The sequence below is a fragment of the Dermochelys coriacea genome, chromosome 1 (assembly GCF_009764565.3).
Source record: "Dermochelys coriacea isolate rDerCor1 chromosome 1, rDerCor1.pri.v4, whole genome shotgun sequence".
Lineage (NCBI taxonomy): Eukaryota > Metazoa > Chordata > Testudines > Dermochelyidae > Dermochelys > Dermochelys coriacea.
In genome coordinates this window covers 250099975-250120282 of record NC_050068.2, presented here as the reverse complement: position 1 = coordinate 250120282, position 20308 = coordinate 250099975, and the positions used below count along the sequence as shown (strand labels likewise).

At 44.0% G+C, this 20308-nt stretch overlaps 1 protein-coding gene across 4 annotated transcripts in view; it reads right to left on the bottom strand.

Annotated features, from left to right (window-relative positions):
• Positions 1-19412, bottom strand: part of TRIM24 (tripartite motif containing 24) — a 136581-nt gene extending 117169 nt beyond the window's left edge. For 2 of the 4 annotated variants that reach the window (XM_038387842.1, XM_038387850.1), the window contains exon 1: positions 18900-19409. In XM_038387842.1, coding sequence (XP_038243770.1) covers positions 18900-19227 — 328 coding nt within the window. In that variant the 5' untranslated portion in view covers positions 19228-19409. Of the gene's footprint in view, positions 1-18899 lie in introns of all 4 variants that reach the window. The other 2 variants (XM_043518906.1, XM_043518896.1) reach the window with 2 other exon arrangements.
• Positions 19413-20308: the final 896 nt, after the last annotated feature.

Genomic DNA, 20308 nt, shown 5'->3' with positions numbered 1-20308 from the left:
GACCAAGTTAGCTGCAGAAGCCAATATTTTAAGTTTCTCATGTTGACCTGGCTGACACAGTCAATTTAATTTGTTTTTTTTTTTTAATATTTAATCTCTTTAAATATAATCAGAGGGATAAATACCAAGGAGGGAGAGGAATTATTTAAGCTCAATACCAGTGTGGACACAAGAACAAATGGATATTAACTGACCATCAGAAAGTTTAGATTTGAAATTAGATGAAGGTTTCTAACCATCAGAGGAATGAAGTTCTGAAGCAGTCTTCCAAGGGGAGCAATGGGGGCAAAAGACATATCTGGCTTCAAGTCTAAGCTTGCTACGTTTATGGAGGGGATGGTATGATAGGATAGCTTAATTTTGTCAATTAATTTATCTTTGACTATTAGCGGTAAATATACCCAATGGCCTGAGATGGGATGGGATCTGAGTTACTATAGAGAATTCTTTCCTGGGTGTCTGGCTGGTAAGTCTTGCTCACATGCTCAGGGTTTAGCTAATTGCCATATTTGGGGTCGGAAAGGAATTTTCCTCCAGGGCAGATTGGCAGAGGCCATGGGGGGGTTTTCGCCTTCCTCTGCGGCATGGAGCACGGGTCACTTGCTGGAGGAGTCTCTGCACCTTGAAGTCTTTAAACGACAATTTGAGGACTTTAGTAGCTCAGACATAGGTTAGAGGTTTGTTACAAGAGTGGGTGGGTGAGATTCTGTGGCCTGCGTTGTGCAGGAGGTCAGACTAGTCCAGAGGTGGGCAAACAATGGCCCACAGGCCCGACCCCTGAGCTCCGAGCCGGGGAGGCTTGCCCCTGGCCCCTCCCCTGCTGTCCCTCTCTGCGCCATCAGGACTCTGGCCCACCGCTCTTGCCGGGCTGCGAAGCGGTGTGGCTGGCTCCGGCATGGTAAGGGGGTGGGGAGCGGGGGATCCCAGGGTGGCAGTCAGGGGACAGGGGGCGGTTGGATGTGGTAGAGGTTTTGGGGGCAGGGCACGGTCAGGGGACGGGGGGGTTGGGGCACTCAGGGGACAGAGAGCAGGGCGGGTCCCAGGAGGCGGCGGTCAGGGGACAAGAAGGGGAGGGTTCGATGGGTGAGGGATTCTGAGGGGGGCAGTCAGGGGGCAGGAAGTGGGAGGCGGGACAGGCTGTTTGGGGAGGCTCAGCCTTCCCAATCTGGCCCTCCATATAGTTTTGCAACCCCAATGTGGCCCTCGGGCCAAAAAGTTTGCTCACCCCGGACTAGACAATCATCATAATCGCTTCTGACCTTAGAGTCTATGATTCTATGATTTAAATATATTAGTTAAAAACAATTTTAACAAAAACAAACCTGATTTTAAAAAACTTCAATATTTAACTAAATTCAAAAATTCATATATAATATTTTAACAAAACAAGCATGTTTGCTGTTGAAGAAAAAAAAATCTAGAATACATAATGTTGTTGTTTTAGTTAAACAGAATAATTTAAATGTCTGTCTGGTGATGTTCTCCTCCTAATACAGCAAGGCAAGAAAATCCTCCAAATATTAAATGATTAACCTGTTGAATTGGAGATAGTTCACCTTCCAATGACTTCATGAATATCTGCTTCAATTACCTTTGGTAACTGAAATAGCCAAACAATCATTCATTTTCTGATATAGCTGTAAAACGAATCTGAAAAATTTTCAAAATAAAATCACTTTAAAAAGTATAGTGTGTACCTTCTAAAAATGAAACTTATATCTATCTCCGAGTTGTGAAGAATATGTATTAAGTGCAACAAGAATGCACTTTTTATGTAGAAATCTATGATTAAAATGGAATCTTCCTGACTAGTGATTTAAATCAATTTAATTTAAATCAAATCCACCCTGGTATTAATAAGTGCATTGACTAAGATACACAGCAATGTGCCCTCCATGCCAGCTCACCAAAGTTTGAAAGTGGCGCTAACTTACAAAAGACATGCTGCAATGAAAGGAGAGGAATCATGGGAATTTGTTACTGTGACCCCAAGTTCCAGAATTCCAACAGCTTCTGGCAGATATCCCACAATACATCATGAGAAAAATCCCAGAATATACAGAACTCAGCAGCAGGACAGAGCACCTGTCTGGAATGCTGAGTGCTTAGACAGAAAAAAAAAAAAAAAAAAAAAAAAAAAAAAAAGAAGAAGTTTTACCATGTATATGCACTGATTTGGAGGCAAGTAAGTAAAAGCCAGCCATGTGGATGAAATTATTGCAGGATAGTTATTCCACAAGTTAGCACGCACAAATCTAAATCTACAGAAAACCTGTGTAGACAAGGCATTAGCAATAAACAAGTATTTTACGACACATTCGATGGGTCATTTTGAAGACTTTCACTTCATGTTTGCTTTTCAACATTAAACTGATATAGCAGATACTTAGGAAATATAATTATCAAAGGTATGTCCAATCAATCAACACTTATTTGAAAGAAAAATATGCTGATGATAGGATAGCAAACTGTGACAACATAGTGCCACCTATCAATATAACTTCCTCTGACAATCAACATGTCAGGGGGTCTCTGCCCAAATATTTATTAAAAATCACTGAATTTACATACAAAAAAGATTGACAGGTTTCAGAGTAGCAGCCGTGTTAGTCTGTATTCGCAAAAAGAAAAGGAGTACTTGTGGCACCTTAGAGACTAACAAATGTATTAGAGCATAAGCTTTCGTGAGCTACAGCTCACTTCATCGGATGCATTTGGTGGAAAAAACAGAGGAGAGATTTATATACACACACACACACACACACACACACACACACACACACAGAGAGAACATGAAACAATGGGTTTATCATACACACTGTAAGGAGAATGATCACTTAAGATAAGCCATCACCAGCAGCGGGGGGGGGGGGGGGAAAAGGAGGAAAACCTTTCATGGTGACAAGCAAGGTAGGCTAATTCCAGCAGTTAACAAGAATATCAGAGGAACAGTGGGGGGTGGGGTGGGGGGGAGAAATACCATGGGGAAATAGTTTTACTTTGTGTAATGACTCATCCATTCCCAGGCTCTATTCAAGCCTAAGTTAGTTGTATCCAGTTTGCAAATTAATTCCAATTCAGCAGTCTCTCATTGGAGTCTGTTTTTGAAGCTTTTTTGAGAGTGATGGGTAGTCCTTCAGGATAGGTTGTAGATCCTTGATGATGCGTTGGAGAGGTTTTAGTTGGGGGCTGAAGGTGATGGCTAGTGGCGTTCTGTAGTGCCATCCACAGCCTCAGAAACAACTCTGACATCATAATCAAAAAGGCTGACAAAGGAGGTGCTGTTGTCATCATGAATAGGTCGAAGTATGAACAAGAGGCTACTAGGCAGCTCTCCAACACCACTTTCTACAAGCCATTACCCTCTGATCCCACTGAGAGTTACCAAAAGAAACTACAGCATTTGCTCAAGAAACTCCCTGAAAAAGCACAAGAACAAATCCGCACAGACACACCCCTAGAACCCCGACCTGGGGTATTCTATCTGCTACCCAAGATCCATAAACCTGGAAATCCTGGACGCCCCATCATCTCAGGCATTGGCAGCCTGACAGCAGGATTGTCTGGCTATGTAGACTCCCTCCTCAGGCCCTACGTTACCAGCACTCCCAGCTATCTTCGAGATACCACTGACTTTCTGAGGAAACTACAGTCCATTGGTGATCTTCCTAAAAACACCATCCTAGCCACTATGGATGTAGAAGCCCTCTACACCAACATTCCACACAAAGATGGAATACAAGCTGTCAGGAACAGTATCCCCGATACTGTCACGGCTAACCTGGTGGCTGAACTTTGTGACTTTGTCCTCACCCATAACTATTTCACATTTGGTGACAATGTATACCTTCAAATCAGCGGCACTGCGATGGGTACCCGCATGGCCCCCACAGTATGCCAACATTTTTATGGATGACTTAGAACAACGCTTCCTCAGCTCTCGTCCCCTAATGCCCCTACTCTACTTGCGCTACATTGATGACATCTTCATCATCTGGACCCATGGAAAAGAAGCTCTTGAGGAATTCCACCATGATTTCAACAATTTCCATCCCACCATCAACCTCAGCCTGGACCAGTCCACACAAGAGATCCACTTCCTGGACACTACGGTGCTAATAAGCGATGGTCACATAACCACCACCCTATATCGGAAACCTACTGACCGCTATTCCTACCTACATGCCTCTAGCTTTCATCCAGATCATACCACTCGATCCATTGTCTACAGCCAAGCGCTACGATATAACCGCATTTGCTCCAACCCCTCAGACAGAGACAAACACCTACAAGATCTCTATCATGCATTCCTACAACTACAATACCCACCTGCTGAAGTGAAGAAACAGATTGACAGAGCCAGAAGAGTACCCAGAAGTCACCTACTACAGGACAGGCCCAACAAAGAAAACAACAGAACGCCACTAGCCATCACCTTCAGCCCCCAACTAAAACCTCTCCAACGCATCATCAAGGATCTACAACCTATCCTGAAGGACGAGCCATCACTCTCTCAGATCTTGGGAGATAGACCAGTCCTTGCTTACAGACAGCCCCCCAATCTGAAGCAAATACTCACCAGCAACCACACACCACACAACAGAACCACTAACTCAGGAACCTATCCTTGCAACAAAGCCCGTTGCCAACTGTCCACATATCTATTCAGGGGATACCATCATAGGGCCTAATCACATCAGCCACACTATCAGAGGCTCGTTCACCTGCGCATCTACCAATGTGATATATGCCATCATGTGCCAGCAATGCCCCTCTGCCATGTACATTGGCCAAACTGGACAGTCTCTACGTAAAAGAATGAATGGACACAAATCAGACGTCAAGAATTATAACATTCAAAAACCAGTTGGAGAACACTTCAATCTCTCTGGTCACTCGATCACAGACCTAAGAGTGGCTATACTTCAACAAAAAAGCTTCAAAAACAGACTCCAACGAGAGACTGCCGAATTGGAATTAATTTGCAAACTGGATACAATTAATTTAGGCTTGAATAGAGCCTGGGAATGGATGAGTCATTACACAAAGTAAAACTATTTCCCCATGGTATTTCTCCCTCCCACCCCACCCCCCACTGTTCCTCTGATATTCTTGTTAACTGCTGGAATTAGCCTACCTTGCTTGTCACCATGAAAGATTTTCCTCCTTTTCCCCCCCCTGCTGCTGGTGATGGCTTATCTTAAGTGATCACTCTCCTTACAGTGTGTATGATAAACCCATTGTTTCATGTTCTCTGTGTGTGTGTATATAAATCTCTCCTCTGTTTTTTCCACCAAATGCATCCGATGAAGTGAGCTGTAGCTCACGAAAGCTTATGCTCCAATAAATTTGTTAGTCTCTAAGGTGCCACAAGTACTCCTTTTCTTTTTGAAAAAAAATTGAGTACATGTTTACTGCCAAGTTTTAAAGAAAGTTAAACCAGTTCACTGATTTGAGCCTCTTCTGCAAGTACAGGGAATATTTCCTTCATTTCAGTTTACTTGACTAGTTCAGTTCAATGGACTAATTCATTTGAAGTTAAGAAACCAACTGGGCTTTAAAAAAGCAGGAAAAAAGTTGTTCTCTTCCAAACTATGAATGGAAACTAGGTGCAAGAGGATGAGCTCTGCTAGTTCTAAAGTCTTGAAAGACACTGTGACAAAAACAAAATCACTTCAATATACTAATAACTACAAAAAAAATAGTTCCTTTGTTCAATAAACAAGTTTTTTTTTAAATGCAAAAACATTATTTTGCTAAATATCTGTTTTTGTCTTCTGCATCAAGCACATTTAAGATAGCTTTACTCAATAAAAAGCTAAGTGATATTTTTGTGCATTTAGTTAAATTTGAATTTCCATTAAAATGGAGCCAGACCAAAAAAAAAAAAAAAATCACAAGTAAAAAATTAATCTAGTAAATAAGAAATGCATCATTCATCATTTTCTAACATATTACTTATATTCACATGTATAGATATAGAACAACTTCCTGATTAGCATAAAGAGGCACCAAATTTAATGTAAAGGCTATATTCAGTTGCGAATCAACATGTCCTAGTGATTACCAAACAAACATCAAGAACCAACATTTCTATTATTTTCCTATAGAAAAAGTACAAATGCAAAAAATGGTTAAAATTGATTGTTTAAATCAATCCAACCTGATGCATGTCTCAAGGGAAACAATATTGCAATGTGATTGGTCACCGAAGCAGGCCAATGAAATGGTGATAGTAACACCAGAGCCAGTAGTCTGTACCAGAAAAATCAGGCTGCAGGGGAAGGATCCTATAGCATTAAATATAAATGCCCACAATATCCATACAAGATAGGTAATTAAGAGCTAAAACAATCTGACAAGCCATAATTTTGCCTTTTTTGTTCAAATATCACAGAAGTCTCTTTTGTTTTAATCTGAAGTTATTCACAACTTTCTTCCTCTGCAAAACATTTGCACAATTCAATTGAACACTGTCCAACACTGTGAAAGTTTCAAATAGCATATTTCATTGAAATATTTGCCATTCATGATGTGTTGGTTAGTTATATAAGACATCCTACCAGGGAAAAGCAAAAATAAAGTATATTCCACTTCTTACCAACTTCTCAGTTCCCAGCAAAAAAATTCCCATTCTCCAGCAGCTGACATTAAGCAATAAGGCGCTATTTTTGAGCCCATGCATACCTGTATGGGTGTGGAAGAACAATCTGAAATTGTAGAAACTTGGCTACTGTTTAAGTTTCACTTCGCTACAAGGCAGAAAAAAAATTTAAAAAGGCATAAACAAAGATGCTGTAAGTGTTACACTGTAAGAAATAGAGCAAACTTAAACCTTGGCATACTGTGTTGTACTTACATGAGACATGGAGTGAAGCAGCACACAATTTTATGAACAAATCAAGTAGCCAAATTTAAAACAAAAACAAAAAATATGTCCAATGTTGCCTGCTTTTTATGATCTGTTACCTTTAGCTGTAAATCTTTCTCAATTTTGCATACAGTAGCCATTGTCAATGTCACAATACTGGAATATCCTGCGGAAAAAGTCCATTGCACGTACCTGTTCTGGAAGCTAAGGGTCTTTAAGTTTGTTAGGTGACACATTACTCTTGTGGCTTTTCAGCCTGTGGGTGCTAAACAGACATGAGAAGTTTGGCATCTTTGAGTCACCTCCTGTCTCCAGGTGACTCTCAAACTCAACAATGGCTTCAAATTCCTCTGTTAGATTACTGGGACAACACATTGTCCATCAGGCCAGTATTTTCTGTGGATGATTCAAACCCTTTCTTTCTGAAGCAGTTGTAAACAGTCTTGGAAAGAACAGCATCCATGACTCCTTAGCGAGATGCACTGCATCAATGAAAGGATATTTTGTTTTGCAACATCCATCGCTTGTAGGTGTGGGTCAGCATCAAGAGAAGCAATGATGCACACATTCAGATGAGTCTGACAGTGACTTCTGAAGTTCTTTATCACATACCATGTCCATCAACTGCATGCCTGACGTGGTGTTGGGAGGCAAAATTTTAAACACAATGTGTGACAGCTGTACATTAACTAAGTGAGCAGGACAGCTGTTAATCAACAGGCACATGTGACTATTTTGTAGGCACAACTCCCTGTTCCAAGTCTTCAACCACTCTTGAAATAAAACTAGTCATGCAGACATTGGCAGAGTTTCTGTAGCTCATGGGCAGCTCTGAATAATCTTTAAGGAAACAAAATGGGTGCTTCCTCTTTCTGATCCCCATATGAAGCAGTTTTCTCTGTCCCATCCATGTAAGCAGAACATAGCAACATAATGAGGTCCATGGCTTTTTCCCCCCTCCTGCAAACTCTTTCTTCACCAAACCAAGGCCTCTGTCTAGAAAGCCAGGTAGAAGAGAGAAAAGACTTAGCAATGAAGAGGTCACATGGCTGGAACTGGACTAGAAAGCTGGCCAGGCTGTCCGCCATCCAATGAGAGCTGCTGGAAGGTGAGCGTCTTGTTTCCTGCCATGCTCCTTACACTGAAGGACACAGGGTTGGCCTTTCCAACAACTAAGCCAGCCATCAAAAGTATTGAACTCCTTTCCCTGAGCTGCTGCCAGCTGACCTGCTTTCTGTTTCAATATCAGCATGGAAAAATCAAGCACTTTGGCCAGGTATATGCTGAAACCAGAGCCACAAGACTTCACTAATGTCACTCATGTCCACCTCCTTGCCACTGTGTTGCTACTTCAAGTCTTGGTTTGTGCTTCTCTCATGCTTCTATTAAAATGTCACTGCTATTCTTAATGCACAAAACAGATTTCAAGACACCAAGCTTCTCCGCTACTCACACATGCTTAGCACCAGGCTCACACAGGGCCTCCAGAAACTTAACTTAGTCAGTGAGAGAGAGGTCCACATGTTTGGAAGCCATGACATTGCAGAAGTGCTCTGCTGCCAAGGCTGAAGCCAGGAAATTGTTTACAGGTAGGACCTCTCTTCCAAAAAGTTAATAAGTCGTATTCCTGTTGCCAATATCTAAATCCCATTAATATCAAAGTCAATAGGATGGGATCAGTTCCTGGCAAATTGTTGCTATTGAGGGGAAGTTGTTAATATTGTGATTGCTATTAAGCAGAATCCACTGTAAAATGTTATTTGACTAAATTACACAGCATAAATGGCAAATTTTCAATCAAGTATACTATTATAATTGAGCTTTCATAGTATTCACTATCATGAAGTCTGAGTGTTCAGTTATGCATCAGAGGTTGTTCATACAATCAAGTCAAAATTCACTTCAGACTTAGATTAAATATTTCTGGGATTTCCCCTACCCCATTAGTAGCTCAGCTATAGTAAGCAATATCAATTTTATAGATGTACCATAACTGGAAAATTCCACCCATGTTACAGGGAAATTTCATCCACAGCAGGCGGATGCAAACTCACGTATCCCCTTGGCTTTGAAAGAATTTTTCTAGTGTCCAACTCTAGCTTTTTAGCACATTGCATTAGGAAACACAGCTCTAAACTACGGCCTTGTCTTCACTGGGGAGGGGGAGGGGGAAGGTGTGTTCTTAACTCAAGTTAGCTAATTTAAGGTAAAATCCTAATGAGGATTAGATAATTTGTAATCTTCACATAAATTAACTTGTGTTAAGACTACGAATGGTTTTGTCTTCAATCTTCACTAGGATTTTATCTCAAGTTAGTTACCTCATGGGCCTTGTCTTCACTGGGGATGAGCGAGGGAGAGGTGAGTTAAGATATATTTCCTTAGTCTATGGCGTCAAGAAGCATCATCACCAATAGTGTAAAAACAAATCTGAAACTCTTGACCACATGCCCCTCTGTTCAATATGCATCTCTTACCTGAACAGAGACAATGGTGTATGCTTATCTTTTAATTTTAAAAATAGCCTTGTCAATTATCGTGAGCTGCAAAGCTATTACTAATTGATTAATAGGTGCATTCTTAATTCTGAGACAATACAAATTAAGGTTCTACAAAGTTGGTTTCTCATGCCATAGGAGACAAGGTCTCCACAAAAGGGGTAGGGTATCTAAAACATTTAGGACAGAGACTCTCCCCCCCCGTCTCCCCCACTCTGAAATGTTTAGTCTCAGATTAAGTTGTGTAAATGGTTTCCAATTTTATTCTTGGTTATTCAACCCATTGTGGCTGAAGACTCAGCACCATGATGAACAAAGTATAGGTCACTTTTCAGTCAAAACATCAGTGTTCTAGAGCAATGGTTCTCAAACTAGGGCTGCCGCTTGTTCAAGGAAAGCCCTTAGTGGGCTGAGCCGGTTTTTTTACCTGCCACGTCTGCAGGTTCGGCCGATTGCGGCTCCCACTGGCCGCAGTTCGCCACTCCAGGCCATTGGGGGCTGCAGGAAGGGTGGCCAGCATATCCCTCGGCCCATGCCGCTTCAAATAGCCCCCATTGGCCTGGAGCGGCAAACCATGGCCAGTGGGAGCTGCGATCAGCCGAACCTGCGGATACGGCAGGTAAACAAACCGGCCCGGCCTGCCAGGGGCTTTACCTGAACAACCGGCGGCCCTAGTTTGAGATCTACTGCTCTAGAGTGTGTAGCCTCACAAGGCTTCAGCGTTAAACCATCTGAGCACCAACAGGAACAGAGTCAAGACTTGGGGCAGGGGCAAACATTACCATTCTCATATGGAGGATGAGGCTCCTACATAGATTAGGCTTTGTGAATTTCCCAAATTGGAAGCACAGAATTTAAAATGCCTTTCAGCATCCGTGATGATCAAGACTGACTGGGGCAGGAATGCAGTTACACACCGAGATCAGTGGGGGAAAAAGGCTGCAGTAGTCAACATAGGAAATGAGGGTCTAGACAAGAGTCTTAGCTGTGTGGATAAAGAAAAAAAGAAGTTAGAATGGTAAAGATTAATGAAAAAGTGACAAGATTTGGACATGGGCTGAATGCATGAAGGGAGATGGAGTAGTTCTTGGATCTGTCTTGTAAAGCACTAAATAGTCAGGGTTAGCAATTACTTCTGGACAGCTTTCCAATGAAATAGCAAACTGAAACCCTTACTGTGTCAAGTTTTCACTTAATCTAACTCAAGGAATTTAGCACATCTGTAAAAGTCAGTCTGGAGATTCTTGGACATTTGTACCCTTAGGAGTGTCGAAACTGGTCTTTACAAAAGGTATGAAAAGCTTTTGAAATTCTAGTGTAGACAAGCCAACTGACAAAGGCCAAATCCTGCCCTCAGTTACATCTGAGAATACTGATATGAATAGTATTTCACAGATATAGTTGAAGGCAAAATTTTGCCATGCATTTCCAATCACATCCATCACATACAGGTCCATTATCTACAACAGTAGTTCTCAAACTGTGGATCAGGACCCCAAAGTGGGTCCATTTTAATGGGGTGGTCAGGACCAGGATTAGACTCGCTGGGGCCCAGGATTGAAGCTGAAGCCTGAGCCCCTGCCACTCTGGGCGGAAGCCAAAGCCTGAGGGTTTCAGCCCAGAGCAGCGGGGCTTGGGCTTCACCCCCACTCCCTGGCCCAGGGTCATATAGTAATTTTTGTTGTCAGAAGGGAGTCACGTTGCAATGAAGTTTGAGAGCTGCTGACCTAGAAAGAGTATTCATTTGCAAAAATCTATTCTGTCTCCAAATTGGCAATAATGGAAAATTCAAGAGTGAAACAAAAATGTTTCAAGCTTATATGGCAAGAAATAAATGGGTCTGAAATTTTGTTGTGAAAAAAGTATGTTCACTCATGTGGTTATCAGATGCCTCAATTTAAAAAAAATGCATAAAAACAGATAAATGCTCATGCACTCCCTCCACCATGGAAGTTGTCCTTGAATTAAACAGAAATTAATTAAACAGTAAAATTATTACTCAACTGGCCCTTGGGGCATCACTCAAAATACACATTCATGCAAAAAGAAAATTTCTAAAAAATCATCTTATACTCAGTGATCAAACCTTAGTTTGCAAGCATACACTCAGTGTTCAAAAACCAATAAATTAAGGTAATTTTTATTTTCCAAAAATTCAAATCTGGCCCAGATGTCCAAGAGAAATGATAACTGGTCATATACTAAACTCAGTTTTGGGAGTACCAAAACCTAAGTTTTAGGAGCACACTCTTGCAGCAATATTCGTAACCCATATTACTATATGTCAAAACACCATGAAGGCCACATGAGGACTAGTACATTGGCCTGAGGGCCACATCACTGAAACCTTTTCATACAATGATACAAAAGTATAGTAAAAATAATGAAGAGTAATATAGTATGCTATTAAAAGTCCATGTATTAAATTTTTTAAAACTAATGTGAACAGGGGTTTTAATAAAATATAAATACCTGTAACTATTCCTTATCTGGTCAGAAACACTGATGATGATCTACACTAACAGTCTATCAACACAGCTGTCATGGCAGGAACTTTTTAAAGTAACTACTCATACAAAATACATTTGCCACTTATAACATTCTTCCCAACTACTCACAGCAAAGAATCATACATGTTGAACTTCATACCTCAGACTACTCATCTAGTCCATGAGGCCCTGCTTATTCCCTCCCTTCCCCGCCCCCATTCCAACCCCTTCCCCAAATCCCCGCCCCAGCCCCACCTCTTCTCCACCTCCTCCCTCCCCCATCCCTCCTGGAAAGCCCTAAGCACCACCAAACAGCTGTTTGGTGGCAGGAAGTGCTGAGAGGTAGGCGGAGGAGTGGGGACATGGCGCACTGGGGGGGCGGTGAAGAAGGGGAGGTGGGAAGCTTGCCTGCCAGTGAAATCTGGGCCTATGGTGGGCCGCAGGAAATTACTCTGCGGGCCGCACATTTGTTTGAGAGCCCTGCTCTATGCTGTGTCACTTGACAACTGGCAGCCAGATAAGACAGCCTACCAGGAAACCTTCAGGGCCTGGTGAATTGCTTTTATTATTGATAAATTAAATTAAACAGACCTAGTGATCTTGTCCGATGAGTGAAGTTTTTGTGCTATGGTTTATAAACATGCATGCATTCTAAGACTTACTCTTCGCAGTCTACAATTTAGGAACAAAATATAAAATATCACAGACTCAGATTTTGTTCGTGAAAAAAATTAGATTTGAATGGTGTAAAGTGGCTTACAGCACAACATAAACTGAATCTTTTTGAATTCTAACAAGCTCTTGAGCGTAAAGAAAATTGCAGTAATGAGTTCTACTGGTTAAATGTGTTGTGTAAAACTGTATTACCACTTAACAGTTCTTTCCATAATCACAGATTCAGATATTCTAAGGACAGGACCATTGTGATCATCAAGTCTGACCTCCTGTGTAACACAAGCCACAGAAATTCCCCACAAATAATTCCTAGAGTACATTAATGTGTATCGCCTTTCAATTTCTTTTAATGTTTTTTGTTTTTATACAGATGCTATGCAAACAACCAATGCTGATTATGACTAAGGCTACATTTTAGTCACGGGTACTTTTAGTAAAAGTAATTGATGGGTCATGGGCCGTACACAAAAATTTACAGCCTGTGACCTGCCCATGACTTTTACTATATACTCTTAAATGTCCATCAGTCCAGACTGTACCCTGGGTAATGCCACAGTCATACGTACATTGCCCTCTTCAGGAAACAGTCTTGCAGCATTACACCTTACACTGGGAGCCTGCTTCAAAGGTATGCATTCAAAACCTACCCATATTTATTCCATACTTGTTTATGATTGATAGAAAACTCCACAAATCCCACTTTATTACCAGACCTTAGAGACCTTTTTTACCTAGCTTCATACTAGGTTTGCAAGACACAGGCATCTGTACCAAACAGACCCAATATAGATAACCATCCATAATTCCATACCTGGTCGATTGCAAACTTCATAAGCCTCAAAACATAAATCTTATTTTCTGACAGACACTACACAAAGAACAAAAGTTACAATAATTTAACTAGCAAGTTTCCACAGTAAAACTTAGCATTTGTACAGGACAAAGGTGATTTTTTTTTCCCCCAACAGAATGTACTGAGCTGAAGGACATTACATAGATAAGAGCAAGTTATCAGTACAGTGAACACACAAAATGTACTGCCAAGTCGTCCCTACATTGGTAAGAGGTGAAAGGCCTGGCCAGCATGCATGATTAGTGGTAACAGAAAAGAAACATAACAGAGAAATAGCATGGGCAGAAAAATGTATGTAAACTGAAGCTTGCACATGGTACAGTATTGTACTTGCTATGCAAGACAATGCTTAATGTTGACTGGATGATCATATAATGTGGAATAATATAGATGTTAGAATGTAAAGGGAAATTTCTTGTGACCCACATATGCCCCAGGAGAAGGTAGCTGATCAATTTATTTTTCTGTGTAGCTATCATTCATTGCTTTTATAGTAATTGCAACTGCAAAGCCACATTTTTGATTCAAACAAAGGTCTGAATTAATAAACCTGAGTGTCTTGGCTCCAAGCTCACCTAACATTAGTACAGTTTCATTCCATATGTGGTATAGTCACCACTGCAGCATCAGCATTACATATAACTAGCTTCATAAGCAGTAGTTTTCAACTTCATCCTAGGTGTAGGCCTAACGTATTACAGGACTCTGGTTCAATTTGGTCAAGAGTTCTCTCATGTCACAATGGACCTGAACTACAATGCAATAAGTGTGGAAAGGAGATGCCTTGTATTCTCCATAAGTTAAGCAGGGATTGAACTTCTTTGTGAAGTGGGTATGATGAGTCATCCCTGAGCCGGTGAGTATTTTGAGCTAATTACCTGCAAATCCTCTGATAGGCCCATGGTAATGAATCAGGGCCCAGCCAATCCACAAGCAAGGGCCTAACCTTGGGAGACCCCAAAACAAGGTATATAGGCTCCTTAGGAAACAAGCCACTCCAGCCTGCAAAACATTGCTACCTTGAGTGACAGGATATCTGGGGGGTACAACTTGGAACTGGGGTACTGCTGTGCCCCCTTAACTCTCCAATATGGGCCATCTCTCACAATACTTTGCTAGTGATAAGCAGCAAACCCCTCTAGGCACGGTGATCACTCAGCACAGCAGCATGTGGAGCCCCACCAGATAGATTGCATGAATGCTCCCAGAGACACTCGCAAATCACACCAGCCGATGTCCCCCACTTCCAGCCTTGCACCCTAGAGCTGCATCATCTTGCCCTGGTCCAAAGCCTAACCAGTACAAATTTATTACCTAGTCCACCCCTCCCTCAATATGGAGAGGACATACATAAGCCTTTGTAAACTGTGCTGAGATTTCCCAAGCACTTCAGCCAAAATACCCTGTTTTAGGTAAATATAGAAACAGAATTATTAACTACAGAAAGATAGATTTTAAGGGATTATAAGTGGTAGACATAAAAGGTCAGAGATCGTTACCAAGAAAATAAAAGGTAAACACACAGTCTAAATCTTAAACCTTATTAGATCAAGCAGTTTTCTCACCCCACTAGAAGTTACAGTACTTAACACACAGGCTTCTCTCTCTATCCTGGGGCCAGTCACCACAGTTGAAGTCCATCTTTTCAGCATTCTTGTTGCTTTCAGCACAGGTGGGGGAGGAGAAAGACCAATGCAAGATGCCACTGTCCCTTATTTTATATGCTCAGTTTATGTGCCTGGAAAATACTAGCCCAGACATGTCCTCGTGGGCTTTGCCAAGTCACAGGGTTGAGCAGTCCCCCTGGTATGGTCTTGTGCAACCGAGTCCTAGAGTTGGTGCTAGCACAATTGTCATTGAATTGTAAATCCCTTGATTACAACTCCCCTGCTGATTAATCGTCATTGAACACCCTCCTGGGCGTGGTTTGCCTTCTTTGTCTGTCACTAGCAAACTTATAACATATTTCAGTAACAACCATACAGCAAGATCTCATAACTTAATATGTACTAATGATATACTTTTTTTTTTTTTTTTGGACAGAACAATGGGTTTCAGCAGATCACGACTTTTCATATGACATCTTACGTGGCATGCTTCGTATGAAATATATCAATTACATAACAGGAGTAAATATGGGGGTTCCAAGGTACTGCTTTGATGTACAGACTGCCACACCTTGCCAGGATTCCCAGCTGCCTGGTAGTTCTGACAGACTGCTCCACAGATTGTGCCTGTTCCTGCCCCAGCCTGCATTGGCACCCCAGCTAGCCTTACAGTGGAGGGAAAAAAGCAACAGTAACCGAATCATTAAACTATAGTTGCAGCCATCACTTCCTCAGTCATAAAAAAGGATAAAGACAGAAGTGTTCAATCTACTCTTTCCATTTTATTCTACCATACGTCCCCTCCTATTCAAGTAATCTCTGAACAGTCCTAATCTTATCTGGCTCCTGACTATGGACCTCTTCTATATTTAACTTGTCAGTTTGGATTCACATTTCATTTGGGCTGTTTGCGCTCATGACCTCAAAACTCAAGAGAATTCACCAACAAAAGATCATTATATGGCCTAACCCCACTGTCATGGTTACAAGGCTGACTGCAACTCTATCCCCTTTCTAGTCTCTGAGTGCACCACTTCATGTGTCAGGCCACATGCCTTTACCTCTCCTGGGTGGAACTCTGCAATCCTTCCACCCCTAGACCAGGCCATGGGCTAGAACACCCTATGTATCAACAATGTTTACCCAATAAGTTTGGCTGGGGTCAGCCCATGCCAAAGTCTAATGCCTTTAGTGTATTTAGTGACCAACCACCTTCTTAAAACCAAAGCGTTTATTTCACAGTAGAAACGAGCTCATCATCCCCTTATGGGTTCAAATTTTAATAATACAAGATGTCAGGTAATCACTGATTAATAATGATCAACACAGCAAAGCACAGATAGGAAAGTTATACATACCAAACCAGACTGGGTAAGTGATTTCACAGCTCGATTCACTCGCAACTAACACCCAGAAACTCTCCCCTTTATATGCGATGTGTGTTTACAGAAAACGAGAACGAAAACACATTGACTCACAGAGCTCTTTTCACTGTATCTGGTCTATCTAATTGATAAGCTAAAGACACATGTAACCAAGTCATCGACAAAAAAAAACAGGAGTACTTGTGGCACCTTAGAGACTAACAAATTTATTAGAGCGTAAGTTTTTGTGGGCAACTTCATCAGATGCATTGAATGGAACATATATTAAGGGGATAGATAGATATACACACACACACACACACACACACACACACACACAGAGAAGGTGGAATTTGCCATACAAACTGTATGACATTGACTGAAAACATCTGTAAGGAGTAGTTCCTGATAATGAGCAATAGGGAGAGGAGTTTAACTTATCACAGAGAACATCTGCCCCTCAGTAACAAGCAGTCCCTTTCTTGTGGTTCCACCTAGTTTTGTGGGTTGGCTAGAAGGAAGTAGAAATATTCAGAGCTAGTAGTTCTAACCTTGCCCCTTAACAATCCTTGTTTGTGGAGGGATGGCTTATGCCGAGCTATTCTATTCCCTTCCTCGTTTTTCAAACTGTGGGTCGTAACTCAGTACTGAGTCGATGAATGTAAGGCACTGAGTCACGGTGGCTCTGGTCAGCACCGCCAACTGAGCCATTAAAAGTTCCATTGGCAGTGCTGCCCGGCTAAAGCAGGCTAGTCCCTACTTGATATGACATCGTGCTGCACCCTGGAAGCGGCCAGCAGCAGTTCCGGCTCCTAGGCAGGGGGGCCACGGTTGCTGGCCAATGGGAGCTGGGGGAGGGGGGGCAGCGCCCGTGGGAGAGAGTCATGCAGAGCTACTTGCGCTCCTCCGCATAGGAACAGACTTGCTGCTAGCTGCTTCTGGGGTACAGCGTGGTCCATGGTGCCAGGACAGGCAGGAAGCCTGCTTTAGCACCCCCACTGTGCCGCCTGAGGTAAGCCCAATCCCCCGCCCCAGCCCTGAGCACCCCCCGAAAGCACCCAGAGCCTCTTCCTGCACCCAAAACCCTCATTCCCAGCCCTCACCCCAACCCTCTGCCCCAGCCCTGAGCCCCTCCCACACCCTAAACCCCTCATCCCCAGCTCCATTGGGTTGCAGGCATCAACAATTTTCTTCAACTGGGTTGACAGAAAGAGTTTGAAAAGCATTGTCCTATTGAACTAAGTTTAGTCATAGAGTAAACATCCCAATAATAGGTCTACCTACATTATTACAGAGCAGCTCTAATTTTGTCACACCTTCTTTTTCCTCATTAAATATATCAACTTCACTCATTTCCATACCAAGCTGCTTGTTTGAGGTTTTCTTCAGGATGAATTTATGCGTAAGAAAGGGGGAATCAGGAAATTTTTAAACTTTTCTCCCCATTGTTTGATAAACTACTGGCATAGTATTAGATTTCTGCTACTACGTATCTATTTTCTAGAAATATACCAGACATCAGATAGATCTTTACAATGAAAAGCACATTCCATTACAGACTTCATCTTGGTGCAAACAAGATCACACCTATAAACGGTGTAAAAAAAAAAAATCCATCTGGGGCTGCTTAACAGCTTGTTCTTAAAATGATTAAAACAGCTAAACTTCGGAACACAACTTTCTCACCACCAAATGACAGATCTTTTACTCTGCCATACTTCTTTTCTCCCTACCACAAGCCCTTCTCAGCTATCTTTTGCAGTACAGAGCAAGTCAAATCTCTTCAACGTGCAAAAGTAAGCCGTAAGAAGATGCAAAACCACCAACCCATCCACATCACAAACTGCACTGCACCGTTCAGCTTTCTCGCCTTCTGTTTAGGACATGCAACTTGTTACAGATGATTATGGGTGTGGCTCCAAAAGGAAATAATAGAAGCTCCTTCCAAGAACCCGAGCTAGATCTAGAGGAGAGTCAAGTGCCGGAGAACACCATGCGGAGAATAACCCAGCAGCGCGAGGGGGGTGCAAGACGTAGATGGTATCAGAGGGTTTGCTCCGTCTCTCGTTTCTGACACAGGACGCACCGCAATAACAGCAGCAATAAGGAGGCCCCCGACAGAAGAGTGGCAGTTACCAGAGGAATCACAAGCCCGCATTTGCTCCTGGAAGTTGCCCGCAGAGCACGCACAGCAGAGGGGCCGGGCTCCCTTTCAATATCAACCCCCCCCCCGCCGCCGCATCGCGACATGACCCAGGCACTCGCTCACCCCCGTGACCAGTTCATCCCTACGCAACAGCCACGGTGGGAGCGGCCGCTCCCGCTGCCCGCCAGGGGGCGGCGACCCACGCGAGCACCTGCCCTCCCCTTGCAAAGGGGGCCGCCGCGGTCCCTGACAGAGCGATGGCAAGAGCGGCGCCTCTCGGCTTTCAGCGGCGACGGGCTCCGCGCCCTCCAGCTCCGTGGCGGCGCGGCAGCCCCCCGGAGCGAGGAGCCCGGCCTGGGGCGGGATATGGCGGGGGGCGGACCGAGGGGCACTTACCCGGTGTGCAGTGCAGGGGCGAGGTCGGCGAAGGGACGGGCGAGGAGGGGGAGGCCGGCGGCTGCAGCTCCTTGGGGGTGCCGGGGGCCGGGGCGGCGGGGGGCAGCATGAGGTAGCGGTCGGGCTGTGGCAGGCAGCGCAGGCAGAACGAGTGCAGGCAGGGCAGCAGCTTGGGCCGCCGGCTCTGGATGTGCTGCCCGCACACGGCGCAGGTGTCCAACAGGTTGAGCTGGGCCGCCTCCCCGCCGCGCTCCGCAGGGCCCTGCCGGCTCTCGGCCTCGTTCTCCCCGCTCAGCGCCCCGGCCCCCGCTCGATCCGCCGCCTCCATTGTCCTTGCGCCGCCCGGCGCCTCCCGCCCCGGGGGGTGTGGGGAACGCGACTCCACCGGCCGATCCCCGCTCGGGCCGCGCCGCCAACGAGCGGACCTTGCCCCCTCCGCCCGCCGCGGCGTTTGTTATCCTCGGAGGTTGCAACGGCACCCGCGCGACACGGCCAACGGCCAGCCGGGCCCCGCCCCCCTCCTCGGAGATGGGTCTCCCCGTAGCCCCGCCCCTTTATTGCACAGAGATTCCGCCCCGGGCTCCTCCCTTCCCCCTTCACCACACACTGGAGACCCCGCCCACCCCCGTATGGCTCCACCCTCCCCCCAGCACCGCCCCCTCTGCACACGGACCCCCGCCTTCGCCCCTGCTCCACTCACACAAGCTGTTTCCTGCTCCGTCCCCGCCCCTCCCGTAGCTCCACCCCCTACCCTTCTTATGGGTGTCCCTGGCCTCCGAGTCCTGCTTCTGCAGTCCTCCCCGGCCTGGCTTCCTCATCACACCACCCTCCTTCCTAAAGGGAAACTCTGCTCCCTCTCAGGACAATACACCTGGCCTGGGGGAAGGGGGAAGTAGGGGGTTTATGCCTCCCGACCCTTTCTAGGCTTACCACCTTTGAAAAGGAAAAAAACTGGCCCCCACCCCCAGAAGGCTAGCCTGCCCCCCAACCATAAGGCAACTCTGCAACCCCTGCCCACAGAAAGAACACACATAGATAAGATTCCAGAGTGGTAGCTATGTTAGTCTGTATGAGCAGAAAGAAGGAGAAGTACTTGTGGCACCTCAGAGACTAACAAATTTATTGGAGCATAAGATTGATAGTATTGCACAGCTCCTCACTCTCACATGACTCAAACCTCACACACATGCGTGGTGTGCTTACAGTGGTGGTGGTGGTGGGCAGACAGCTACTGTATTTTCAACAGTTTTGATCTGTTATCGCTTAAACTGCAGAAGTGAGAACACTGCAGCATCTTTAGCTGGACACAGAAACTTTTAACCAGGGCTGTCAAGCGATTACAAAAATGAATCACGATTAATCAAACAATAGAATACCATTTATTTTAAATATTTGTGGATGTTTACTAT